Genomic DNA, 27,939 nt, shown 5'->3' on the forward strand with positions numbered 1-27,939 from the left:
TATGTCCGAGGGCAACGAGGGCGGAGATCTTCTACAAGATTTCAATGCTGGTGAACTTCACCATGTTAGTGGAGAAGCAAATGAAGCCGTATGTTTCAGTTCAGGTGCAGACTTGGATGGCTTTCGGTAAAGTTTTATTTCCTCCGTCGATTCTGGCCATTCAGCTGAAACCCAGCGGTTTCAAATGAAGCCTCTAGAATATTTTTCCCCGACTTTCACAATCCAGGCCCTACCCAACTTGAATGACATTGCAAAAAAAAAAAAAAAACCCCAAAAAACAAAAAAAAATGTTGTTTCCCATCAGCCTTCTCGGATGGCACAGTCAGGAGACCTTGGTCTCGTTGGCATGGTCATCATGACTGTTGCAAACTCATGCCTCACCCTTCCAGTGTGTCAGCGCCGTGGTCATTTTTCTACAAAGGCTGGTTGACACTGTGACATGTCAGCAGTCCTAGTCAATACAGAGGAAAGCAAACCTCTGACGTGGTTTTCATTCATAAAAAAAAATGGTCTTTGCTGTACATAAGATGGCTTGAGGTCCAGGATGTAGATCTGGACACGACTTGTAAAGCTGGTAAAACAACTGTGTAATGTTTTCAGTGCCTTAGTCTGAAGAATGTCTAAATGATCAAATTTCTTTTCATTTAAAGTTGTTTTTGTGGCAAATTGGGCAAATTTGTCAGAACAAGCACATATTAACAGGGGAAAGGAAGAAAGAAACAGGGGAAAATTTAAATCTAATTCTCTGTTTATCTCTTGGACGGGGACCTGGACAGTAAGACTGTTTTCACTCATGTTTCACTCGTCGGTTCATTTGTCTGTCAAAGGTCATCAGATTTCAGGGTTAAAAGAGAACCATTAGGTTGTAAATATGTCCAAACGTTGCCAAGACATTATTATTCAGTCGAACAAATAATCACAAGAATAAATGTTGTCTATACTATTGTGATTTCTAGCGCTTGACCGTGGGGCGTCTCTTTGTCTCTCTTTATGACGGACAAGGGGTCCACGATCAGCGCAAGTCTGACCCGAGGGCTCGGGTTATCGCGGAGGCAGAAGGCTGACCTCCCGGTGTCTGCAGGTCCGCAGGAGCATATGGCCGTCCCAACTAGACTGTCTGGCCTCCTCTGCTCCACTAAGTCACTTCAAAGTGAAGGCTGCCCGCCCCGCACCAGACCTTCTGCCCGCTCGTGGGGCCGAACCGCGCCCCGCTTTCCCCAAACAGATTTCAGATTTGCACTCAATGCTGGGAGGATAAAGGGTTGTTTGGGCGTCGCTCTGAGTTCAGTATGTGAAGTGGCCGTGACTGTATGTAAATATTGGCTTTGTGGGTAGGGATCAGGCACCCTTTTGCTTGATATGATTTGTGATTTTGACCCCTGGTCTGCACTCTTTCTTTAAAAGAGACCTGTCTTGCTTTATTTTTTATTTATTTATTTTTTTTGTCTTTTTAGTCAGTGCTGTGGTCAGAGTTTTGAGTTGCTCCGTATTAATTATCCACAGTAACCTAATGAACTTGCTCAAGTAGTCGAATTGACATTTTGTAATTGAAGTATCAGCAAGATGTGGCGTCAGTTGGCCGAAGCTTGCACACCCCGGCTCTGACACGGTCCCGCTTCCCGTCCCGTGACATCCTTCCTCTTTTCTGTCTGCCTCGTCCGCCTCTCGGAGGGACGGCCTCTGGCTGCACCTCCGCAAGAAAAGGAACTGCGGCGTCCTTTGTGAAAATCTGAATGCGACAAAGATGATTTTCATTTCCTGTTTGTGCACGCCGCTTGCCAGCAGCTTGAGGGGAAGCGGAGGGGAGAGGAACCCCACCTTTTCTGTTGGCTAAATATAAGCCCCAATTTCAGACCGTTTACTGGGCGTAAATACAAGATTCCAGCCTCACACACACACACACACACACACACACACACAAAGACGCACTCTGCTACGCACAGTTATAATAATCCAACTTGTCGGAATGTTGGATTTTTCAAACCTCCACACTTATCCTGAAAAAATGGCAACACGTGCCACGCCCTTTCTCCCTCGAGGGTTAATATGCCCCCTATAAAGGTGGTTCGATGTAGTTTACATATTTACTGATTATCACATTTGTATAAGTAGCTTTAATTGGTTATTTATTGGTTATTGGACCCTGATTACAGTGACTGGCGGTTTGGGGATTTTTCCGAATAACATTAAAAGAAGCATGAACTACCTTACTAACACTACACTCTGATTGTGAAGTTATTACTCTGTGATTGTGAACAATATTGTGATATTTAGGATGAGATCAGATTTGACATTTTAAGTATTTTTGCATGCTGCCTGTAAGTTTGACACTTTCCGGTTCTGGTGCAGTTAAGCATGCAGCCAAGATGCTCAGCTTTTGCTGCAGTCTGGACTTTAGAATGGAAAAGAACTGCTAAAAGTGTTCCCGGCATTGTGTCTTATAGGTCTAATTTCAAATACTGTTCATAATGCTGATGTTTAAAGTTAAAGAGACCTCAAAAGTGTGACAGCTGGAGGCAGACTGCACCCCTCAGCACATTTTTCTTTAAAGGAAGTGCTAAAAAAAAAGTGATAAAAGTGATGAGGTTAGGTTATTAAGCGGAGTGGCACTTACTGGCACTATACTCACAATGCTAAATACATGACTAATGAACCCTATCTGGCTTGTGTAGGATTCATCCGGTTAAGGGATTTCTTATTTCTCCATTCGTCGATGAAATAAAGCGAGTGGAACCGTAGCAAGCAACGTGGTAATGATTAGCAACGTTATACAGGGAAGAGTCGGCAATATACAATAATGATAAGTGAGTGTGGTCTTCTGTATAGATTCTTGATCCTGTCTATAGGAAAATCCATTTAGCTGCTTTTTTAAAATTTCTTGTATTATTTGCCCAACGCCGAGACGGCATCAGCATCAGAGGAATGAGCGGTTTTGTAACCGCGATGGGCATGGCCACGCATCCCTGACCGACAGGAAGTTCCATTTTCCTTCCCCAATGACACGGTTGCCATTTAATTTAATCTGCCCTGCTCGCTGTCACTAGAGCTGGTGTCATCGCAGCCACACTTCTGAGCAGCGCATAGTTCATTTTCTACAGGAAGACTGTGTGTGTGTGTGTGTGTGTGTGTGTGTGTGTGTGAGAGAGAGTGACAGCTTGTTTCTTTTTGGAGCGACATATGGACATGCTCAAACTCTGTTTCCCCAGGGCTGTGTGTGTATGCTGCCACGCCCCTCCCACCAGCTGCTGTTACAGTGTGATTTCTGAGATTGAATCTTCATACGTATTTTTTCCCCCCCCTCGTCACTTCGTATAACATGGTGGTGAAGCAGCTGTGATGCAACCATGTGCAACTTTGTGAATGGCTCTCACCAATGAATGAATAACCATCGACACGAGCGAATCACAGACATTCGTCATCCGCCTTTTAGTGCAGTGTGTGTGTGTGTGTGTGTGTGTGTGTGTGTTTTTGTAATGATACGACTGCATCACCGTAATCCTTTGAGCTCTGAGTGTGGTCGAGAGGACGCACCTGCCCTGCTGTACCCCATTACGCATTTACTCTCTCCTGTGTCTCCAGTGACAACAGTTGCCATGGAAGCCCATCATCCTTTGTCCAGTCTGTGTGTTTTTTTTTTATTTTGCCTGACGCACGTGAAGGGAGGCTCTCCTGACTCCGCGCTGATGTAAAAGGTGATGTCAGGAAGGACCCCTGAAGTAAAGTAAATACAACATCTGACACATTTGAGCAGCTTGTATGCACCCACTCTGTGGTGGATGCGGACACCCTTGAGCCATTTTTGAAGATTCCAGTGCAAGAAAAATATTTAGTATTTACTGTTGTGTCAGGAGAAAGTGAAGGATGTTGCATGATCGTGGCTGCTTTGTTCATTATTATCAGCATCAAATGAGATGCTCATTAACATGAGTGAATGATAAGAAAGTGTTCAGCATAAGCCCTGCTTTGGAGGGACGTTCAGATGTTCAACTTTTTGCCTTGTTTGCTATTCTGTTTATTTATTACATAACACTGAAATGATACGCACGAGGTTTTCCTTTTTCATAAATGAGGAGGTGTGTTCAAACGTTTGACTGGTAGTGTCTCACCTGCTTTTGATGACTAGACGAAGGCTTCTCCACCACCCGTTTCCATGGCCCTTTGATGCCCCAGGATAGAGTTGGGTGCTCGTCCTGATTCGCCGTGTGGGAAATTTGATGGGAGTTCGACCTGAGCGCCGCTCCACTACACATTCAGAGCGTCATCCCCGCCCCCGCTGATATGGTCACGTCTGCTCCGCTTTCTCGTGCGTTTTCATTGGTCGTTGGGCTCATGGTGTCAGCACCTTCGCGGCTGGGAGACCTTTTGGATTTTTTTTATTTTGTGTATTGTGTGTCCGTGATTCTGTTGCAAGGCCCTTGTGTGAAGGTTGGATGGGGGTGGAGAGGGTGGTGGGTCGGTGGGTGGGGTTACACCGGCCGCGGACTCCATGGCCTGTCATTGTGCCATTGTGGTCAGGACTTGGGGAGGTTTGAGACCAAAAGTGCCACACCCTACAGGAGGTCTGGTTGCCACACTCAAATGCACTTTGTCATTTCCTATCATTATCAATGTGCCACATATATATTATACACGCATTCATATGTAATTACATATAATAAACCTAAACTTACCTTAACTGTAACCTTGGTAACCAATAACCAATCATCTTTGTTCATATTTTTGTGCATATTTTGAAATCCCCTTGGGGACTTTTCACCTGTAGGTGTTTGCGTTATGAACCTGGGGACATTTAGTGACACGCACACGTGAACAGTGTGGAACAAAGTGGTTGCTGCAGAACACCATACTACAGCGTGACCAAAACAGACAGATGGTGGGAGAGATCGACAGCAGTATACGGACGGAGCGGGACGACTACCTTGCTGTGCGGCCTCGCCGTCTTTTAACACTGGCCCATAATTAGACGGCCCAGCCTTCTCTCCGTTTTCCGGTGGGTGGGGTCAGGAGGAGAGAGAGAGGGAGGGAGGACAGACAGCCGCCCCGCCTCCACCTCCCCCACATATTCCCTGGTTTCAGTTTTTTTTACGTCGTCTTCCACCTCATCCATCTCTGGAGGGGGAAATATTTACTGTCTAGATGAAATATTGCTAAATGCTACCTGAATTATTGTAATGGTATTATTAATAAAAGTTGAGCACTTTTTAATATCAAAGGCTCCGATGTCGCAGTCCAGGAGGAAAAAGATTCCTTTTCTTTTCTCAGCGATGCGAGTGTCTTACCCACTGAAACCCATTCGGGCCCTAGCACATCCCAGTACTGTACGTCCTTCTCACAAAAGGAAGCGGCGCTGCAACGAGACACCCTCCCAGCTCGCCCGGCTCCTCTTCTCCCTTCGGAGCGCGTAACCCTATCGCCAGAGCGGAGCCGGCCACTTCCATCCGCCGCGTTGTGCCGTGGCTCGCCGAGGCTCGGCTCCAGGCTGCGCGCCGCAGTGTGGATATTTTGGGACAGGAATTAGGTTCCTACCTTGACTCAGGCTTGGAAATGTATTCTGTATTCTCTTCGAGAAGTAACCTTCACTTAAAATTCAGCAGCCACCAGCCCCCCCCCCCACGACCCCACTTGACCCCTCCCCTGGCCTTTTGGCTTTGTGAGTTTCGTCACCCCCCCCCATTCCATGCCATCAGACAATGTCATTTATTCTCGTCTCTTCCATTCATTAGTGTCGTGCTGTTTTAATGTGGTGCAGGTTTGACCTTCATCCTGAAATCCAACCCTGCCTCTCTCTCTCTCTCCCTTTCAGGCCTTCCTGCATAGGATCCGTCAGACGCCTGATGAACAGCAGTGTCTTACTTCGGAGCAAGTCAAGGTATACATAAGACAATGAGGACATCGAGGGTCCTAAACACCAAGACCATGGAAACTGAACAGTGACTATGATGGAACAAATTTTTTTTCAGATTCAGGTTGCTGCTGTCCAGATATTGGACAGCACAATAAAAGACTTTTAATTACTTCTCTTGGTGGATTTGCGCATTGTATTGTTTGGGTGTGTGTGACCTCTGCAGATTCTTTTCTCCAACATCGAGGCCATCCTGGAAGTGCACAGGGACGTGCTGAGCACGGTGGAGACCAGCCTGCAGCCAGAACCCCAGGCGCAACACACCCTCGGACACATCTTCCTGCAGTTCGTGAGTACTGGCCATATTCTCCCCCCCCTTGAGCATCAGTGTGAACAATCTCTACAGGCATCTCCTTGACCTTTTCACCTATTTGCTAAAGCACCCCCCTCTCCTCCTCTTCTGCTCTTTGACCATTAACCCCAACAGGCTCTTCTCTTCTTCTTTTTCCTTTCAGAGCAGTTTTGTGTGTGTGTGTGTGTGTGTGTGTGTGTGTGTGTCATATTGATTGATAAAATATACCAGTCCTAATCAGATGCTTGTAATGTAATGTTCACACAGACCTCACAAAGCCCATTAGAACTAACCACCGTTCTTCATGAATTATGTTAAGCAGCCATTGAACGTCCATCAATTAGCCGGTTGAGTGCCAGAGACTTATTGAGGCCAGAGAGCATTATGAAGAGCGGAGAACTAAGCGAGTGTGTTCTCTCGACATCAATATTTGCTTTATTGGTGCACCTCGATGACTTAAATAAACCACAAGGCTCAGACCAACAGACATGGGACTGTGGCGCTTCTCAGTGCCGGTATTGTGACGCCGCACACTGATTTGGTTGTGTTTTGGTTCACTCCCCTCCCTGAAAAATTCCAGTTTAGATGGGGCTCTGGGTTATTCTGGGAACAAGAGTGCACTTTTATATCTGGCTTAATTTGGAACATGAAAGCGCTATGATTGTCACGGATGTTTGCCTGCCTCGGGAAGTTGGTGGGTCATAGGGTGGCGAGGCTAAAGGCAGATCAGGCAGGCACGGGCCACTGATCTGTACCCCTGTCTTATTTCTAGTGATTGTAAGTAAAGCAGGCTTAAAATAGAACGTGCTAGTGCAAAGTTTTGAATCTCATGAAAAAAAAGTTTATTCTTTTTTGTCATTTAATCGAAACACGTAAATGTTATGTCCAGTAATTTAAAAGGGATGCAACATTTTAAACTTTGCAAATTCGGTACTTTTTAGAGGCTGAAGCATTGACATTTTATCGCTTTGAATAAAATTTGGGCAAAAGTTACCTTTTTTTGTTTGAGATGCACTAGGACTTTGTAACTGGAGTTTTAATCGAATATGTATTTAGCTTTTTGACTGGCTCCTTAATTAAAATTTGATTAGTAGATATGATCTATGCTCATATCTATGTTCATACAATTATCTTATTAGTGTTTTTTTTTTTTTTTTTCTGCACAAATTAATTTAATCAGGCGCTCACAGATGTGTTTTGTCACCTCAGCCCTGTGCTGATTCACTCACTCACACAAATGTCAAGGACAGATGTTCCGACCAGTGATGCCATCGACTTTGGCTGCAAGCGTCTCTCGTTTCGGGGCCCGGAGGCGGAGAGGTTCCCCTGAGGCCGTGTTGGTTGTGGTGGAGGGGCCCAAGGCGTGCTGTGACACACTTTTTACTGCCCCGTCATGGGAAACCGAGGGCTGAAAGGCTGCGTCGATGAGCCGCACCTGGTCCACTGCCATGGCCATGTACACACACACACACACATACATACACACATACACACACACACACACACACACACAGCAACCACAGGAAGGCAGTACTAAGCCCATATCATTTAGTGTTATGTTCTTCAAAAGACCTAAGATCTCTGTTTCTAATGGTTTTACTCGATCGTAATGCCTCAATCAACGTCTTTTTTGGACTGGGATTCACCCCTTGGCAAGCTGTAAAATCGCTCAGACGGCTCTTGGCTGAGACTCGGGTTACCCGAGGAGCGGTTGTCACTTGGCCCTCAGTAGCACCGAGCAGATCGGCTACTGAAAGTCAACCGACCGACTGACCGACTCCTCCCATCTGTCCGCCCTGAGCAATGCAGTGAAGCACACCGTGGGCCCTCGGCCGAGTGTCACGTTACTGGCTTCGGATACCTGAGTGTCTGTGCGCATGTATAAGGGGGGGGGGGTATACGTTCTTCACCGCTGCTCAGTTAGGCCTGGCTGCTCCTGCGCTCGGCCTCGCGCCTCAGACGTCGACTCATGAAGGTTTCATGAGCCCGCGAGCAACACCTTCATTAAGTGGATGCGTCGGGCCTACCTGCCTGCATGGGTAATGTGTGCTGGAGACTGCAGGACATGTTTATCTGGGCTGATGGGCTGTCTGGACGTTCGCGCTGTCTCCTGTCTGACATGAACCATGTGTCTGAAACTGGACATGCGATGCACAGCGCATACCACACTGCCCACACAGCGTATCTGCATGTGTGGTGTGTGTGAGACAGAGTGAGTGAAACATGTCAGCTGCTCTGCTGAAGGAAGGGGGAGTGTAGGCACTTTGAATAAAATTTGGTCAATCTGACCAACTGAAAATAAGGAAAAAAAAAAATAGGTCAAGCATGATAAGAGTCACAAACCCCTCAGGCTGTAAAAGTCTTATAAAGGTATGTAGTGCTCGGTCAGAGAGAAATTTCTTTACAGATAATTTAATTTTCCTTCCTCCGTCTCTCTCCTTCCATTACAGCAAAGCCGCTTCTCTGTGTATGGGGAGTACTGCAGCAACCATGAGAAAGCGCTTCGGCTCCTCATAGAGCTCAACAAAATCCCACAGATACGCACCTTCTTGCTGGTGAGTGATGATGGTCATGGTATTGCTGAGATGTACAATGACAAATCACAAAAATAATATTTAGAAAAAATTCCAATCAAAACAGAACACATTAACCGGAGTTACGGGTATTAAGGTGGAGATGACCAGAAGACTAAATAATGGAATCGATCGTGTACATGTCTGCTTGCACTACCCCTAAGCTATACTCACACAACGAGCTGGGAGCAGTTCTTTCCCAGATTAAAATAAAGTGTCCCCCCATATATTTTGCGACCATGGCCACCACAGGTTCTGAATTTGAACATATATGTTGAAATACGCTTTTGGATCTTAAATAAATGAAACATGTGAGCACTATTTTGTCGGGTCTAAGGCCCTGAGAATATAGATATGCTTCCATGCATGCATGCCTTACCATGCCACTATAAAGGATGCACTTTCACAGTTCATCTTTGGATGGTTAAGAGAGAAGAAAATGCTGATCAATGTCCAGTGTAGAGTTTGAGGTAATTGCGACTCCTGCCTTTCCATCAGCACTGTATGCTACTGGGAGGGAAGAAGAGTACAGACGTCCCACTGGAGGGATACCTGCTCAGCCCAATACAGAGGATCTGCAAATACCCTCTTCTTCTCAAGGTTGGCTTTTTTTTGTTTTTTGCCTTTGACTCAGAATGTTGCTCAGTTTCAGTCTTAACTGAGGCCAGTGACTCTCTAATAGCAGCAATATGCTAGTTTACTAGGTGACAAAGCTTAAAAAGAGGCGAGGGACGTGTCCTCCTCAGTAAACTCGCGCTGTACAGGGATGTTATGGACAGCTGTTCAATTGCCCCTTTTGCAGGAGCTGCTGAAGAGGACGCCGAAACACCATGCAGATTACCCGGCTGTGGAGGCAGCTCTGCAGGCCATGAAGGCCGTCTGTTCCAACATCAATGAGACCAAGCGGCAGATGGAAAAGCTGGAGGCTCTGGAGCAGCTGCAGTCACACATAGAGGGATGGGAGGTGAGGCCTAGAGATGACTGGTGGCATCTGTGGTGTGGCGTGAAAACTTTTTTTTTTTTTTTTTTTAAACAATTTTCATTAAAATGTCACCTCTTTTCCATTTTCCATTAAAATGTCACAGCTTTTTTTTTTTTTATTAAGAGGAACCTTATGACTTGATCTCCAGATTACATGAAATGAAACCCCACGCTCAGAATCAGAACCCATATTATGCTCTGTAGAGTGACCGAATGGAGATAGATGAGAGGATATATGGTGTAAGAGAGGTGGATGAAGGGATTAAACGGAATGATGGTGTGTCTTGGTGACATTTTATTTTATTGTCTGCCAGAAGAGGAGGAGGAGGAGGAGGAAGTGAAAGCAAAAACAGGAAGTCCAATCACCAAGGAGATCAGTCTATACTTCTCAACATGCCGGCCCCCTGACTCGCTTTCTCACTCTTCCTTTTGTTTCTGCGGTTAACATCTCTCTCTCTCTCTCTCTCTCTCTCATTCTCTCTCTGCATGGGAGCGCTGCTGTTTAAAACAGGGCCCTTTTATTCGGACAGCGGCCACTGCATGCCCTGCAAACCGGCCTGGCCACCAGCCCAGCCCCTCTTTCTCTGTCTCTTCGCCTGTCCCTTCATTTCATTTCACTTTCAGCAATCTGAGTTAACCAGATTCATTACAATAGTTCTTTAAATCCCAATATTGTTCTAAATACTACTAACGCCATATTTCAATATTCACATATTTTCAAGTTTTAGGACTATCTTGTTGTCAATCAATGAATCAATCGATAGAGTAAATAAGTGAATTGTGTATTTTCGTCTGTCCTGTTTCCGTAGCTTGTTAGCCTGTAAATGTCTAAACCCAGCCTTTCTGCTCCTTTCGCTCATCAATTTGATACTTCCTGTGGAATTATTGATCTTCTTCCCCACTGGAAGCCATCCTAACACCCTGTTCCCTGCCTCCCGCTGCGTTCCGGAGCTTAGTTAGTGACTGGCACCGTCCCAGTCAGTCTTGCAGGCTCCACCTCCATCATCTAAACAAGGTTTTTTGGGTTCCACCCCCCCATTGGCATAACAGGTCGCCCCCTCATCGTCCGTAATGAGGGTGCAGCGTCAGCGACGGATGCATTTACCCTCAGTCTGAGTGCTCAGCCCCACCACTTTACTTCGCAACGATCAGTCAGTCAAAACACAACATCGCTCACTCAGCACCAGGGTGAAAAGAGATAGCGAGAGAGATAGAGGTACAGAGACAGGGAGAGAAAGATGCCACACACCTGCTAAGCATGAAAAATCTCACCCGATGTGGACCTCACCAGGACAGAATTGGTTATGGACGGTTGTGGACAGCGTGGTGGGATAATGCAGGTTCCAGCTGCGACCAGGATGAGAGAGAGTGATCAAAAACATGCACAACCAAGTTTGGTTTCATGCTGTTTTTTAATAAGACCTCACCCTTAACCTGTAACCTTTTTTAGGCTCAGACTTCAAAAGTGACCTGTGGAGAGTGCCGTGGTAGAGTTTAGTTCAGCATCGGCGATAAGGCACTAGATTAACGCTGCATTCCCACGTGCTCAGTCCCCACATCCCAGCCCTCGTTACGTGGTGTGAAATGTGTTCGGGAGCCCATGCATCTCCGAGGGTGGAAACTGGAGCAATGGATTGGACGAGCTGCAAGCCCCCCTTTCAGCAGAATAAACAGCTTTTGTTTGGGACGATGAACAGCGGCCCCTCTGAGAGGGTCGGCTTGGCTCCTGCCGGGACTCTTCCCTCATTTCCCACATTTAGGGCTCACCATTAGCATTCCGGAGTCCACTCACAGAAGCTGCAGCACTCTGGGTTTGGGAGCGTTGATCCAGATTTTATTTCAGCCATCCTGACTTATGTGGAAAAGGTCAACAGATGAGTTGAACTCAGGGTTGATACAGATGTTCACAACAGGCCAGAAGTCAATAAGTGACCCTTAGCATAGTAATTACAATTTAATTTATCTGAAATTTGAAAAACACCAATTGCCTCTATCACAGAAGCACAGATTTGCGGCATTCTTTCCGACAGCTTTGGGAAATAACCCTCCCAGCACCCTTTCAAGCATTAAAAGTGAATGTCAAAGCCCCAAAGACACACCTGATATCTCCTGTTCAACATCTGACTTACTGCAGACCATAAAATAGTCCAATAGTGGGCCCAAAATTATGGCTTGTATGATGGATGGCTGGATGGATATATAAATGTGCAATAAATACAACCATAAATTACCTACAAATCCTTTCATTCCTCTTCTTCCTCTTCCAAGCAGATACTGAATATGACCCACATCTGTTAAAATGCTTTGGAGGTCACTAGTGACACTGCTCTCCACCCGGCTCTCATTGTTCACTCGCTCCCCCCTCCTGCGCAGGGAACCAACCTGACGGACATCAGCACGGAGCTGCTTCTCCATGGCAACCTGCTGAAGATTTCAGCTGGCAACATACAGGAGAGGGTCTTCTTTCTCTTTGACAACCTACTGGTCTACTGCAAGAGGAAGTCCAGGTGAGGTCACAGCAGAAGCTGGGATTGTCCTCGCACCAGATACGTGTGGTAATCGCGGGTGATTCATAACATGCATTCTGCAATAAATCACCCGGGTGTTGTAATCACTCACAAATGCCCTGACCTCAAATGAATGACCCTGTTTCAGCAACTTGACCTGTTCAGAGATGGGACTTTTGTCGGTTGCAGGGTCTCAGGGAAAAAGTCCACCAAGAGGACAAAGTCCATCAACGGTCCCCTTTATGTGTTCAGAGGCAGGATCAACACAGAGGTCATGGAGGTGGAAAACGTGGAGGATGGAACAGGTGTGAAAATGCACATTTCGGGTGGCTTATTAACATTAAGATGTTGCTGTGACTCCCTCAATTTTATTTTATATGCCATAACACTGGAACAATGATAACCCAAATTTTTAAAAGTCAACTGCGGTAAAATGCAGTTGTTAGAAACAAATAATACATTTTTTTTTATGCATTTGTAGGGCAGGGGTGGCCTAGCGGGTAAGGAAGCGGACCCGTAATCAGATGGTTTCCGGTTCGAATCCTGAACGGCCAAGGTGCCACTGAGCCATCCCCTCACACTGCTCCCCATGTGCCTGTCATGGCTGCCCACTGCACACGAAGGGTTAAAAGCAGAGGTCACATTTCGTTGTGTCACCATGTACACTGTTTATAAAGAAGGGATTTCTGCATGTAAGAAAAAAGTGAAGTTATTGTCAAAATGTGTCCTCTGCTTTTAACCCATCACCCTTAGTGAGCAGTGGGCAGCCGTGTAAGGCACCCTGGGAGCAGTGTGTGGGGACGGCTCTTTGCTCAGTGGCACCTTGGTGGTTCAGGTTTCTAACCGGCAAACTTCCAATTACGGGTCCGCTTTCTTACTCGCTTGGCCACCACTGCCCCACATATAGTGCATGGAGCGTGCATCGGGGACATGTGCATATCTATTTCATAATTACGAGACTGGAGACACATGAGGTTATGTTAGTACTTACTGTTTCTAACTAAAGCCCTCTAACCACACATTTGATTCTCTGTCAGATCACAAGCATATGTCTGTGTGTATATGTCTACTAGTGTGAACGGTCCAAAACACAATGGTTTTGCTGAAAGCTACAGAGAAAAACATCCTATGTATGAAGAACATAGGATCCTTTCTCTGTGCTATGCTTTTTTTCTTATGATTAAGCAAACGCCTTTCAAATAAATATTCAGCGCCCGATTACAGCTTCAGAGTGTACCACGTGTTTGCATTTCAAAGCTAAACATTTTAATACATTTGCATAGAAATTTTGTCCGAGCCATGCCCATGTTTGCCTTTTTCTTATACTGCGCAGTGCATTACTTCATATGTAGGTGACAAACACGATTAGCTCCCTGTATGAAATACCTTGTAGATCTCGCTGTGATTCGGCATTGAGAGGGGATCTTAGCCGTGGCCGCACTTTATTAATGTTCCCATTTTAAGCTAATGTTCCCATTAGCGGCTCATTCATTATTCAGAGCACACGCTGCGATTCACCTGCTTTTGTTGGCCAAGAGTTGGATCGAGCTTACACTATATGGCTCTAGACCCAGTTGGAGAAGGAGAAAAAGAGCTGATAAAAAAAATAATTTATTTAAGCCAGATGTTCTGCTCCAAGGACGTCACTTGAAATGCATCGCAGAATTACGTAATATGGCTTTTTAAAAAATATTTTATATATGTATGAATGTATGTATGTATGTGTGTATGTATGTGTGTGTGTGTGTGTGTGTGTGTGTGTGTGTGTGTGTGTGTGTGTGTGTGTGTGTATATATGTATGTGTGTGTATATGTGGAATTACCAGCATATATGGCTTTTCTTGAGTGCGTATTGAGCATTTAGGTCCAAGCTCAGACACTGTACTTCTGTTAATTTGCGTCTTGTATTATATTTGTATTATATATTATTGTTTGAGGATATAATATAACTTTTCCATCCTCTTCTCTTCCCAGCTGACTATCACAGCAACAATTACACGGTGACCAATGGCTGGAAAATCCACAACACGGCCAAAAACAAGTGGTTCGTGTGCATGGCGAAGAATGCAGAGGACAAGCAGAAGTGGCTGGATGCTATCTTGAAGGAGCGAGAACAAAGGGAGAGTGAGTATCTTACAAGTAATAACTATTACGCATAATGTGTCTGGTTTACGCTGATATTTTAATTTTTTTTTTGGCAAATTCACGACTGAATTTTGCTAATGTGCGCCTTGCCAATCTTTAAGTGCACAAACACGTGCACTGAATGTGAAGTGTGGGGAGTGTTGCCTAGTGTAACATCAAATATGGGTTCAGGGTTTATAGAAATAAATACAAGAAGGAAGCCATTTTTGAGAGTGAAATGTGTAAAATATGTTCCCACCCTGCCTAAACAACTTAACTAAACTGGTTTAGTAGACCTGAGCTTTGATTTTGGTGTCGGTCACCTGTGCCTTTGTTGGCTGCCTGCTGCGGTTTACACTTTTTGTTCTCCTTCTTCTGTTGGACGTTGGAAGGGTGGGAAGGTTGCCCGGGGCTACACGGTCCTAATCCGATCTGAGCTGTTAGAAAACCACCCGCAGCAGTACATGCAGGGTTTAGATCAAAGCTCCGTACGTTTCGGCGCCCCACACCGGGCTGCTCGGTGGCTTGGCGCGAGCGAGGTGAGGCCGGCGCTCACCTGACCCTTGGAGGGGGGGGGTGGGATTTTATGAAGGGCCTCAGGTTACGGGGCTGTTTGAAACTGAATCGGAGCCAACAGGTGCCACATCAGTCACGCACACCAACACTTTCTCACACGCCGGGGCCCAGTCCAGAGCGGAGAGGAGATGCTCGCACCATTCCACACACGCTAAGAAGAATCTCTTTTAGTCAAAACTAGACAGAAAAAGCCCCACAACAGCTGCATGAGCAGCACAGAGGCGTGCTGTAGGCTGAAATCTGCCTTTGTGTGGGGCCAGCTGCAATGTTTCATCTCCCTGGGGCCGTGGAAACACCTCCCAGATTCACCACGTAAGAACCAAGGAGCCGAATGCGGCCCACGTCGACTACAACGTACAGCCGTGACTGTGTGATGTTAAACTATGTTGATTTCCAGTCTGATTCAGTAGCTTCACTATGCATTCATTGATAACTTCACGTGATCTTTCCCAACAGCTGTGAGTTTTCCCTTTATTTCAGGTGTGTGTGTGTGTGTGTGGGTGTGTGTGTTAAGCAAGATTGCAATTACTAGTTTGCAGAATGCAAATAACACTCCACTTTGTGTTTTTGTCTGAGCTCTTTATTTCTGTGCCTTGGAACGTGTTGTGCTGATACACTGTGTGTGTGTGTGTGTGTGTGTGTGTGTGTGTGTGTGTGTGTGTGTGTGTGTGTGTGTGTGTGTGTGTGGTAGGTCTTAAGCTGGGAATGGAGCGAGACGCCTACATGATGATTGCAGAGAAGGGTGAGAAGCTTTACCACATGATGATGACCAAGAACCGGCACCTCATCAAGGACCGGCGGCGCAAGCTCAGCATCGTACCCAAGTGCTTTCTGGGAAAGTGAGTTTTAGACGTGAGGGCCTTGCTCAAATAGCCTCACAGTATCAGCCCATTATTAAAAGGATTTTCACACACACACACACACACACACACACACACACACACACACTGGAGGCTGATTCAGTCTTCAGATATACACACAAAGCACAAACACTCTCTGTCTGTCTCTGTTTATACACGGACACACACACATACACACACACCAGCCTGCTCTCCCCTGATGAGTCCAATGGTTAGTAATCACTTTCCCAAGCTCTGTGCCAAGCGAGCTGGAGGACAGAAGTGTTTTCAGCGAAGAAGCTTCATTAGAGGAGCCCTCTGCCCCCTTATTAACACTCTTCAGCCCTCTCGCACCCACCCATCCATCCATCCATCCATCCATCCACCCATCCGCCCTTCTTCCAAACCCCTACAGGTTGCTGCTGGAACTTCCCTGTCCCATCGTAATCAGAGCCATGAATGAACAGAGACAACTGTGGCAACTGCAGAGTGTTCATGATGTCACAAACATTACGAATGCACACATGCAAAAGTCACACAAACATGTTCTCTCATGTACATATATATGAGTGTGGTAGTGGTAGTCAGAGTGACGAACGTGACAACCATAACTCTTTCCATACTTGTGCATGAACATCTTAATTGGGGCAGGTCTAGATGATCTGCTGTCTCTCCGCGGGTCACACTCTACCCTGCACATCCGTCTAAGGTGAGAGGCTGCGGTTTTGTAAAGGGAGTGTCTGAGGCGCGCCCTGCTTCCATGCCCAGACATGGTCACGCCTCACACATAAAGTGTCTTCATCTAACAGGGTCTGGGTGTGAAATGCATTTTTACGTAAATGACAGTTATCCCCACAGTGCCCATCGATTAAGCACACATCAGGCAGCTGACTGCAGGTCGCAGCTGCAAGGTGTCACACAGCCCACTTTCACATGTCGCTCTAATAAACTCGAATTAGCAACGTGATCCAGTTCGCTGGCTCTGCACCCCTGTGACGTGATTGCGGTGTTTGCCGTGTGGTGTTGCCGTTTCACGCTCTGAAAAATAAAGGGCCTCTGCGCTTCCGATTTCTGCCGGGAAGAGACTATAATGTAGCCGGAACGCTGATGTTTGGTCTTCTGCCATGGCATCACTTGCATCAATACAGGAAACTTTAGTCCATTCTTCTTTCATAGCACCACTCCTACACTCATATCCTATCAGGTTACATGCAGGGTAGTGAAATAAAACACTTAAAAACATTTGTCACAGTATACACCCCATGTGTTTTGTATGTGTGTGTGTTTGTATATATGTGTGTGTATGTATGTACGTATGTGTGTGTGTGTGTGTGTGTGTGTGTGTGTATATATACAAATGCCCATATATAGAAAATATTCAGGATTTTTTATTGCAAAGACACACCCACAAAGGCTTTTTACATGCCCCTTCACTGTAATGCGTTGGTTCTGATTGCTAGTCCTGTAACGACTTATAAAAGCTGATTAAAGACTATCCCTGGGGCTCTGTTTTCATGCAAGTTCCAGGGTTCCCCTGACCAACTCTGGCCTGTGACTCTTGAATGGAACACCATGAGTTCTCTTTCTAGAGAACTTGCAAAGAACAAGGTGCACAAAATGGTGACAGAAAGCCATGATCAGGATGACAGCTGACATGGAGGTGTGTGTGTGTGTGTGTGTGTGTGTGTGTGTGTGTGTGTGTGTGTGTGTGTCAGAAATGTGTAAGAGGAAGAAGATGCGATGAGGTAAAGGCTGTGAAGGAGACTTGATGTGATGTCGTTATTCTATTAAAAGCATTCCAGCGGGAGCAGATGGCTCAAGGTGTCCGTATTCCACACGGACGCTCACTGCATTTACATTTTACACACCACCACCACCACAACCTCTCTTTTTGCTATTCTGTTCAGGGTTCACTTCATTTTCAATTCTCAGCTGGTAATATTCATGATCTCATGTTGGCCTATAAAATGAAATGGATTCATTTGAAAAGATATCATTAGCAATGGGATATCGTAAAACATATATTTCTATATCTTCTTTTTTACACATACACACATTCTCGAGGTCTTTTCCAAGATTCTCTTCCTAAAATGCCTTACTAACTAATAATATTTAGTTGGTATTTGTTGTGTCATTGTGAACTTTGTTAACAGCTGTGGGGTTTTTTGTATGTCGCTTCCAGTGAATTTGTCACATGGCTGCTGGAGAGTGGAGAAATCAGTAAAGCAGAAGAGGGCATCAACCTGGGCCAAGCCCTGCTGGAGAACGGCATCATCCATCATGGTAAGGCAGCCCTGCTCTCCGTTCTCTGACCTCATCTCACTCTCATTCCCTCATTTTGACATTCTCAATCCAAGAATCTACTAATTTTATTCCTCTGTTCAGAGCCCCCTGTCTGAGTAAATCTCATTTCAGAAGTGTTTCTCACTTTGTGGCAGAATGTTTGTGCCACTCTGGGTCAATCCCAGAGGCTTCTGTTTATGCACTGCGGTTTGGAAAAACCCCACAAACCTCCCATGAATCATTAATGAGAGGAACAGGGCATGTCTCAGCTTAAGTTAGAGGCAGAGGTAAGCCCTTCCACCTTATAGGCTGACTGACTGCGGGGGGCTTTGTGCCCCTGGCAACGGAGCTGTCTGTTTAGTGAATGACCTTGTTGATGACGGAGTCAGGAGGGAATCAGGCAGCATAATGAGCCCCTCTCACCCCACAGCTCCCCTCCTGTTACCCTTATTCACTTGTTGTAGCGGGATTGGCACATTGGTCATCAGTCATATTCACGGTTACGACATATACGGTACTTGTGCTCCCTGCGTGGACATTTGTCACTAATCATCAAATGTGACTGCTGTAAAAGTTGGGTGGCGGCAGGTTTTCAGGAAACTTCTCCCTTTGTTTCTTCATTGTAGTTTCTGATAAGCACCAGTTTAAGAATGAGCAGGTCCTGTATCGCTTCCGCTACGATGACGGCACCTACAAGGCCAGGAGTGAGATGGAGGACATTGTGTCAAAGGTTTGTAGTCTGTATTCACACACACACACACACACACACACACACACACACACACGCACACAAATTTTGGGTACAATAAGTAAATACCTAGAATTCCAGAGAAGCCCAAAAAAAGTAGAATAAAATAGGGATATAAATTAATTTGATATACATACCTTATACCTTATAGATCAATAAAAGTATAAATGCATTTTCATATTTATTCAAAAATCTGTTTAACACAAACAATACTGCCGATTCCACCAAATCATGTAAAACCAGTCAGTTTTAAGTGGTTGTGGAGTAATGAGTAAATAAATGTACTGAGATTTACTCGTTGTACTGCTCCTCCTTACAGGGTGTGAGACTCTACTGCAGACTTCACTGCCTCTTTACTCCAGTTGTCAAGTAAGAGCGACTTCCTGTCCAACCTCCTCAGATCTACCTATTCTCCTTCCTCCTGTCTCTCTGGCTTTCGGTCCAACATGAAAAGACATGCAATTACTCATGGCGCGCATAAATGTCTGCATGTCATTGGGTTGACATCACGTATAATGTGCTAATGTGCATGGGCCCTCTGGAATCTGCACGTTCTGTCTTGCATCAGTTTGAGATTCTGCCAGAATTCCGAACTTGGGAATGACCTTTATCTGACTCAGTAAATTGTAGAGGTATTGAGCAAGTTGTATCGGGGACAAAAGCTTTATTGATTACGTGTTAAATGCTTCCTGAGTCATTCTGCACAGTGTACCATGGGGTGGTTTATATGCTTCTTATTGATTTGAAATAATGAAGGCCAGTGGTGCTAGAGAACATTCTAAAGACAAAGAGGCCAAAGAAGAAGGAAAAAGGCCATAAAGCGCCCAATCTCCTACGCTACGCTAATTACCAGTGATTGTTACTGACCAGTCAAGTGACCGCAGATGCCTTTAGGCTACCTTTCTCCAAATTCCTTCTATAAATGGCCTACTATTGACCCACTGACCTTACTGAGGACTCTTACGATGATGGAGGGGTGAAGAAAGGGAGAAGATTGTTCTGGTGTGATCCACTAAGACAGGAGGGTGAGAAGTCATTGTGGCGCGTGCAAGGCTCGACCCGATTTCACGGGCGGACTTATCCAGCAGCAGTCCAGACATTTTAACACATAATTACCTTTTGTCTAAGGCCCGCTGTCATCTCCACCCGCATAATTACGGCGCCGCTGAGAGTCTGGGTAAGATCTCTTTTCTGTGAGCGACAGCCTCTCACACACACACACACACACACACACACACACACACACTTTCCACATCGGATGGCTCTTTGACAGCAGAACGCTCAGCAAGGTATCACCATCTCGTGGATTTAAATAGTTTTTTTTTATGTTTGTATCCTCCTGTCTAAATATGTCTGCATCACTTGTGTCCACCAATGGGCGAGTGATGGGCGAGTGACTGGTTGATCAGCTAATCTACCGTGCTTGTGTCATCTGCCTGCCTGGAATCAGTCACACTGTTCTCGCTGCGGATATCACGCTGACAGTCGCGTTACAAACCGCAACTGTGATGGCAAAAACAACAAAATCGTCTGGTTCCTCCTTCAGAGCCAATCAGAACGGCCCTGTAGCGGCACACGCATGTACAGGTCCTCGAAGTGCAGTGAGATTTAGCCTACGTTGAATAACCGACGGGGTCTTATGAGTGAGACATTCAAGGCTTATTCTTGCTACAGAGCTGTTTTCTTAAAGTGCCTTAAAGGACTTGCATGTCAAAGAGCTTCCTGCCTTTTGTCAGTGAACTGGTGATTGGTTGTAATGAAGTCGGCTGATATGGCCTTTTGTTTTGCCAGCACGTCGTGTGTTACGCAGCCCAGTTCTGAGCTGGCAGTCACACAAACACGTGTTTTCTGAGGCTTCCTGTCGCAGTCAGCAGAAGACGAACCCCAAGCCCGGGTGTCAGTGCTGCACATGATTAATGTTGCCGATCTTAAAATAAGCTGCGCTGTATTCTAGGAATCGTTGAAACATGCACACCCTGACCATATTTCTTAAAATGTCATTTCCTTCTCATTTACGGGTTTACTGGTCACAGGAACCTAACAAGCATCTGCCGCCTTACCTAACTACTGCCTGAAAGGTGTTGCTTAGCAACCGCAGCACCAGCTGGGTCATAGCTTGAACTTCATTTGTAAGATATTTGACTTAATTTTTTTTTTTCTTTGTCACCCACTGGGTTGGGGGTGACTTTTTGCGAAGTGTAGGTATATGCTGATCAGCCATAACAGCATGACAATGCTAGCCTGTGTGGAGCCTCCTGCCCCCTCGGACTAAGCCATGCATCATGGATAAATGTTTGTTTTAATTATTATACACCATTGGTTTGCCTTAAGTCTTCATCCAATTCAGCGTCTTTGGGATGTGCAGTGGCAGTGGTGACCTAGCGGTTGAGGAAGCGGCCACATAATCAGAAGGTTGCCAGTTCAAATCCCGATCCGCCAATGTGCCACTGAGGTGCCACTGATCAAAGCCCCACACCTGTCATGGCTGCCCACTGCTCACCAAGGGCGATGGACACATCTTACCAGTTACCACAGTATGCCTTCAGCACTATATACCGTGTCAGTAATCCTGCACACCGCTGTCAATATGGGCAAGTATAACAGTTCTTATACTGGTGCTTCATGTTGCATGTGCAGCGCTGCACAGCCTGCTTGTCCGCGGTACGTACTGATCGTACTGATATCGAGTGTCACACTGCGAGCCGGCCGGGATGCGCACTCGGCGGTGACTGACAGTGTTAATGTGCCCCGGAAAAGAGAGTCTGGTTTGGTGAGAGGCCAGGATGGGCTTAGACGGTGAAAAGGGGATCACACATGAATTAAATGAAAGAAACAGGGCCGGCAGAGGGATTTGGCGTGCACGCTCTCCGCTGTTGTGAGTGAAAGTGTGAGAGCGAGAGGGGAAAAAAACGAGACAGCGTTGACTCACCGAGGGCCTTACGCAAACGGCCTTTCCTCGGGGGACGTTTCCAAAGCTCATCTCCTGCAGCCAAGTGTGCGAGTGTCTCATAACCGACTCGTATCACTTTCTTCTCCTCCTGTTTATGAGAGCTCTTACTGTGTTTGTCAGTGTGTGTGTGTGTGTGTGTGTGTGTGTGTGTGTGTGTGTGTTCTGCTCCTTCCCCTTTTCATCATGACTTCATAGCTTGAACAGAAAAAGCTCATCATTGCCATTTTTTGTAATCTTATGTGTGGCTAACTGGCTTCCTGTTGTCCTACACAGGGACCGAGACCACCATCTGAAGACATTTAAATCCGTTCTACCAGCCAGTAAGCTGGTGGACTGGTTGGTGTCTCAGGTGAGTGTGTGTGTTTGAGCTCACAGGGATTGTGATTGTGTTATTGTTCATGGCATTTGGGGTATTTTGGGAGGGTGAGTGTGTTTTATACATAGCTGATGTTTTCCTGGGAAAGATCTGTTCATACATGCCAAAATACCCTAAAAACTACCCTCGCAGTCTCCCATTTGGCAAGAAATGTTTTCATGTTGTTCATGACAGGTAGTCTTGGTAAAATCGTCTGATCATTACTGTGAACAGAAAGCCTTTTCTGCTGACACGTGATGTGTGTGTACATATATGACCGTAGAAAAGACTTTGTGTATCTATCTGTATATCTGAGTGTGTGTGTTGTAGAGCATCATGTCTGGTTTGATTGTCATCTCCAGGGAGACTGCTCCACGCGAGAGGATGCCGTCACTCTGGGAGTTGGCCTGTGCAACAACGGCTTCATGCACCACGGTCAGTGAATATGAAGCCTACCAAATGAATAAAAATGAACCAAAAAAATGGGATGCACCAGTTACATATCAGTGTATCTGTGTGGTATTCATTCATTTGGAGAAAAATCATTTTGAAGACACTCCATGAAGTCTCCACACGACATTAGAAGGCTATTTCACTCAATCGTTGCCTCCCTGTGTCCTCTTCCTGTATCCCTCCCTCCCTTTTTTCCTGTTTTCCCCAATAACAAACACAGTCTTACACATACAGAAGCTCACACCAGGTTTTGCTGCTCCTCCACCTGGTCTGGTTTTGCTTGGACCAGAGAGACGGAACAGCCCGTGCCGCCACACAACAGCTCCTTTTCAGCAGTGTGGAATAACAGCCCAATCGCTGTTTATTTTTCCCTCTGGCTCTCACAGGCCAGGAGGGATGCCCAGCTTGTCCTTTGACCTAAACATGAAATGAGGTCTGCTGGTCCCGGGTTGATGAAACTTCTCTAATGTTCACTAGTCCTGCAGTGTTACCACTTATGAACCTATAATGCATCAGGTGTTATTAAAAACAAGTACAACATATCAGATGCTGTAATCAGGTCTTAGTCTCTCACTGTGGCCTGTGTGTGTGTGTGTTTGTGTGTGTGTGTGTGTGTCCTGCAGTGCTGGAGAAGAGTGAGTTTAAGGACGATTCCCAGTTCTTCCGTTTCTACGCTGATGAGGAGATGGAAGGAACCAGCAGTAAGAGCAAGCAGCTGCGCAATGACTTCCGACTGATCGAGAACATCCTGGCCAAGTCACTGCTGGTGAGTGTACACACACACACACACACACACTTAATAGGCAAGTACACACAGTACAAACAAATGCACACGCCATTCCTCTGCCTGTTATGTACACACTGATAGGTGTAGACAAATGCACACACCCACATTTTAAATCACTGTTTAATTGGGTGAGTAGTGGTGTGTGTGTGTGTGTGTGGTTCTGTGTAAGTGAGTGTGTAGTAAGATCAATCCCAATCTTGAGATCTTGTGGCATCCAGTCTGCTTCATTAGTCTCGCCTCTCAATTAAAACCATTTTTAGCTGCCAGTAATGACTTTGACCTTTCTGAATGGCGCCCTTCACCACCTTTTATACTGAGCCGAACGCCTTCACCATCTGAGCCCATGATTGGGAGCCTCTGATTGCTGCTCATGCTCAGTGGGACTCGCTCAGTTGTGACTTTAAGAGTCAGATTAGAAGTTCTCTGTACAGAGAGCAGTTTTCTATTCATAACAGCAGCTTTTTAACAGTTGTGTGCTTGGAACCCATTCATACATATTCATACTTCGCAGGTTTAGTTTATTGTTTCTTTTTCCCCCTCATCACACAGCATGGACAGTTACCGTGTGTTAGTGTGGCCGTGCCTCTGTAAAACCGAACCTTCAGTAAATTATCGGACGTCCCTCATGAAATGTGGTGTCTCTTCCCTTCACTGTCACCAGATAGAGAGAAATTCACAGTTTCCAGCAGTTGAAACTTACAAATGGAAATTCATTTGCGCTTGTGTTGTCAGATCCACCCAGAGGAGGAAGACTACGGGTTCGAGATTGAAGAGAAAAACAAAGCGATCGTGGTAAAAAGTGTGAGACGGGGCTCTCATGCAGAGGTGAGGAGCAGCGCAAACACACACATGATACACACCCAGACACCGTTGCGTCACAAAGCAGCATATGTAAAGCAGATCTTCCCCTGAAGCATTGCATCAGTGTCCAGCAGTGTCGTCTTAGATGTTTTGTTTGGAACCAATGTAATGAAGATCTACCGAGGGGAGCTGCAGCCTCCTGTTTTCTAGCGCTAATACACACTTCTGCTTCTTGTGGTTTTCCAGTATGAAGGTCAGGTCTCGCTCTGCGTGGTTTCTCGCTGCATTTGTTTTTCTGTTCGGAACATGCTGTACCCATCACAGCACGTTTCTGATTGGACTCTGTTTGAATGGTCAAATTCAGGAATTCTTAAGGGCTTCACCTAAATATCTTGTACGGAATATAGCATATAATATCTTACAATGTCCATAATTTTTAACTGAGAGTAACTATGGTACAGAGTAAGATGACTATTAGAAGTGGGAGTGTGTTTGTGTGCATCTTGAGACGTTGCTTCTCGCGTTCTCTTTTTCTTCAAAGGGCCATTAGGCCTCATCTCATTCTTCATCCTTCTTAAAAATAACGCACATGCACTTTGCACTCTTAACCACACACGAAAACACACACAAGGGCCTTTCCCGACCCCTCAATACTCTCTTTCATTTCTTTGTTTATTTACCTTCCCTCTATCTTTTCCTACCCTCTTCTCCCTTCAAAGATCCTTTCTCTGTGCTCCGCTCCAGTCTGCTCGGCTCTGCTCTCCGGAGGACAGCGGCAGTGCTGTGTGACTGAGCTTCAGATAGGGAAGGGGGGGGTGGTGGAGTGGGGAATACTAAATGTTCCCGGAGAAGCAGGATGGCAGCTGTAGTGGGAAATAGAGGTGTTATTGTTTATGTGTGTGCACGCGCGGATGCACACATGGCCCTTGCCTTTATAAAGCCACAGGGATATAAATGCTATACTCACAATTACCAGTATAGTAGATGCATGGCCTATTACACATTACATATATAGACACACAAACATTTTCACGTGAGGTATGCGTGTGTTCAATTGTCACCATTATTCCTTGGAGATTAGCAGCCGTGAACAGACTCTTCTTCTGTTGTACCTCATTTTCTGAGACACCTGCTGTGTGTAAATGAATGAAGCCAAGCTTTGTCAAGAAAAAACACAAGTGCGCACACACACACACACACACACACACACACATAAATATGTATGTATGTATATATATATAAATACACACACACACACAATTATTATAATTTTTTTACACATTAAGCTGTAAGCTAATGATTGTTATATTAGAGCAGATGCATGCTGGTGCAATAAAGTGTACATTTTACATTCACTGTACGCATGATCTGATTAGGCGATTATAAAAATTATAATTTATCGCAGCCCTACTTCAAACAAACTAGGGCTGTGTTGCAAGGCTGTCTTCAGATCAGTAATAGTGGGTTCTGTTTCCTGTAGGTGGCTGGATTGCAGGCAGGCAGGAAGATCTATTCCATCAACGAGGATCTGGTGTTCCTCCGACCACTGGCTGAAGTGGAGACCATGATGAACCAGTCCTTCTGCATTCGGAGGTCCCTCCGACTGCTGGTGGCCACAAAGAGCAGAGAGTGAGTCATAACATTGTTGCAACACACACACAGTTATACACTATACATATACTGGATGTATATTTAATGCATAGGTAATGCATAGCACTTTAATAAATGTAGAATAGAAAAATATATGTATTGTAATCTGAGTTTACTTTACAAACAGCAGTAACTATAGTTTCATAGCGGATGTACCCTGTTTTTTAAAGGGTTGTGAAGGTTCCAGACTGTCCAAATGGCCTGTCGTTCAAGCTGCGAGGCTCCTCCCCTCCATATGTCTATGCAGTGAGAAAAGGTATGACCAGTAGTGCATAATTACATATTGTTGTTTGATTGGTCGATATGGTCACGTAAAATGCCAGTCCCTATACGAACCATCATCCCCTCTTTTTCCCACTCTCTCATCAGTCCCTAAGATGGATCAGTGTGCCAGAGCAGGAGCAGTTCCCAAAATAGAAATAGTCTTGAGTTCAGTCACCAGGGACGTTGAAACAGCCCTTGAGTCTCACCCTGACTTCACAGCTACTAGCTGTTAAACAATGACAGGATATTTATGTCCCTAACACTTTTCTATCTCTATCTTTTGCTTTTAAGCTTTTATTATGTAGGACTACAGGGAGTGCAGAATTATTAGGCAAATGAGTATTTTGTCCACATCATCCTCTTCATGCATGTTGTCTTACTCCAAGCTGTATAGGCTCGAAAGCCTACTACCAATTAAGCTTATTAGGTGATGTGCATCTCTGTAATGAGAAGGGGTGTGGTCAAATGACACCCTATATCTGGTGTGCATAATTATTAGCAACTTCCTTTCCTTTGGCAAATGGGGGGCAAAAGAAGGACTTGACAGGCTCAGAAAAGTCAAAAATAGTGAGATATCTTGCAGAGGGATGCAGCACTCTTAAACTTGCCAAGCTTCTGAAGCGTGATCATCGAACAATCAAGCGTTTCATTCAAAATAGTCAACAGGGTTGCAAGAAGCGTGTGGAAAAACCAAGGCGCAAAATAACTGCCCATGAACTGAGAAAAGTCAAGCGTGCAGCTGCCAAGATGCCACTTGCCACCAGTTTGGCCATATTTCAGAGCTGCAACATCACTGGAGTGCCCAAAAGCACAAGGTGTGCAATACTCAGAGACATGGCCAAGGTAAGAAAGGCTGAAAGGCGACCACCACTGAACAAGACACACAAGCTGAAACGTCAAGACTGGGCCAAGAAATCTCTCAAGACTGATTTTTCTAAGGTTTTATGGACTGTTGAAATGAGAGTGAGTCTTGATGGGCCAGATGGATGGGCTCGTGGCTGGATTGGTAAAGGGCAGAGAGCTCCAGTCCGACTCAGACGCCAGCAAGGTGGAGGTGGGCTGGTATCATCAAAGATGAGCTTGTGGGGCCTTTTCGGGTTGAGGATGGAGTCAAGCTCAACTCCCAGTCCTACTGCCAGTTTCTGGAAGACACTTTCTTCAAGCAGTGGTACAGGAAGAAGTCTGCATCCTTTAAGAAAAATATGATTTTCATGCAGGACAATGCTCCATCACACGCGTCCAAGTACTCCACAGCGTGGGTGGCAAGAAAGGGTATAAAAGAAGAAAAACTAATGGCATGGCCTCCTTGTTCACCTGATCTGAACCCCATTGAGAACCTGTGGTCCATCATCAAATGTCAAGATTTACAAGGAGGGAAAACAGTACACCTCTCTGAACAGTGTCTGGGAGGCTGTGGTTGCTGCTGCACGCAATGTTGATGGTGAACAGATCAAAACACAGACAGAATCCATGGATGGCAGGCTTTTGAGTGTCCTTGCAAAGAAAGGTGGCTATATTGGTCGCTGATTTGTTTTTGTTTTGTTTTTGAATGTCAGAAATGTATATTTGTGAATGTGGAGATGTTATATTGGTTTCACTGGTAAAAATAAATAATTGAAATGGGTATATATTTGTTAAGTTGCCTAATAATTATGCACAGTAATAGTCACCTGCACACACAGATATCCCCCTAAAATAGCTAAAAATAAAAACAAACTAAAAACTACTTCCAAAAACATTCAGCTTTGATATTAATGAGTTTTTTGGGTTCATTGAGAACATGGTTGTTGTTCAATAATAAAATTATTCCTCAAAAATACAACTTGCCTAATAATTCTGCACTCCCTGTATTTCT

General features: G+C 45.3%; 1 protein-coding gene across 1 annotated transcript in view; it reads left to right on the forward strand.

Moving 5' to 3' along the window:
• The window catches only part of prex1 (phosphatidylinositol-3,4,5-trisphosphate-dependent Rac exchange factor 1), a 55,616-nt gene that overhangs the window by 9,555 nt on the left and 18,122 nt on the right, over nt 1–27,939 (forward strand). The window contains exons 2-19 of the mRNA XM_028993054.1: nt 5,804–5,869; nt 6,069–6,191; nt 8,645–8,749; nt 9,266–9,367; nt 9,570–9,731; nt 12,122–12,255; nt 12,445–12,560; nt 14,229–14,378; nt 15,646–15,793; nt 17,976–18,076; nt 18,703–18,806; nt 19,144–19,193; nt 22,048–22,123; nt 22,492–22,564; nt 23,206–23,348; nt 24,102–24,194; nt 25,651–25,799; nt 25,991–26,076. Coding sequence (XP_028848887.1) covers nt 5,804–5,869; nt 6,069–6,191; nt 8,645–8,749; nt 9,266–9,367; nt 9,570–9,731; nt 12,122–12,255; nt 12,445–12,560; nt 14,229–14,378; nt 15,646–15,793; nt 17,976–18,076; nt 18,703–18,806; nt 19,144–19,193; nt 22,048–22,123; nt 22,492–22,564; nt 23,206–23,348; nt 24,102–24,194; nt 25,651–25,799; nt 25,991–26,076 — 1,981 coding nt within the window. The remainder of the gene's footprint in view (nt 1–5,803; nt 5,870–6,068; nt 6,192–8,644; nt 8,750–9,265; nt 9,368–9,569; nt 9,732–12,121; nt 12,256–12,444; nt 12,561–14,228; nt 14,379–15,645; nt 15,794–17,975; nt 18,077–18,702; nt 18,807–19,143; nt 19,194–22,047; nt 22,124–22,491; nt 22,565–23,205; nt 23,349–24,101; nt 24,195–25,650; nt 25,800–25,990; nt 26,077–27,939) is intronic.

Source organism: Denticeps clupeoides, chromosome 10 (genome assembly GCF_900700375.1).
Source record: "Denticeps clupeoides chromosome 10, fDenClu1.1, whole genome shotgun sequence".
NCBI lineage: Eukaryota > Metazoa > Chordata > Actinopteri > Clupeiformes > Denticipitidae > Denticeps > Denticeps clupeoides.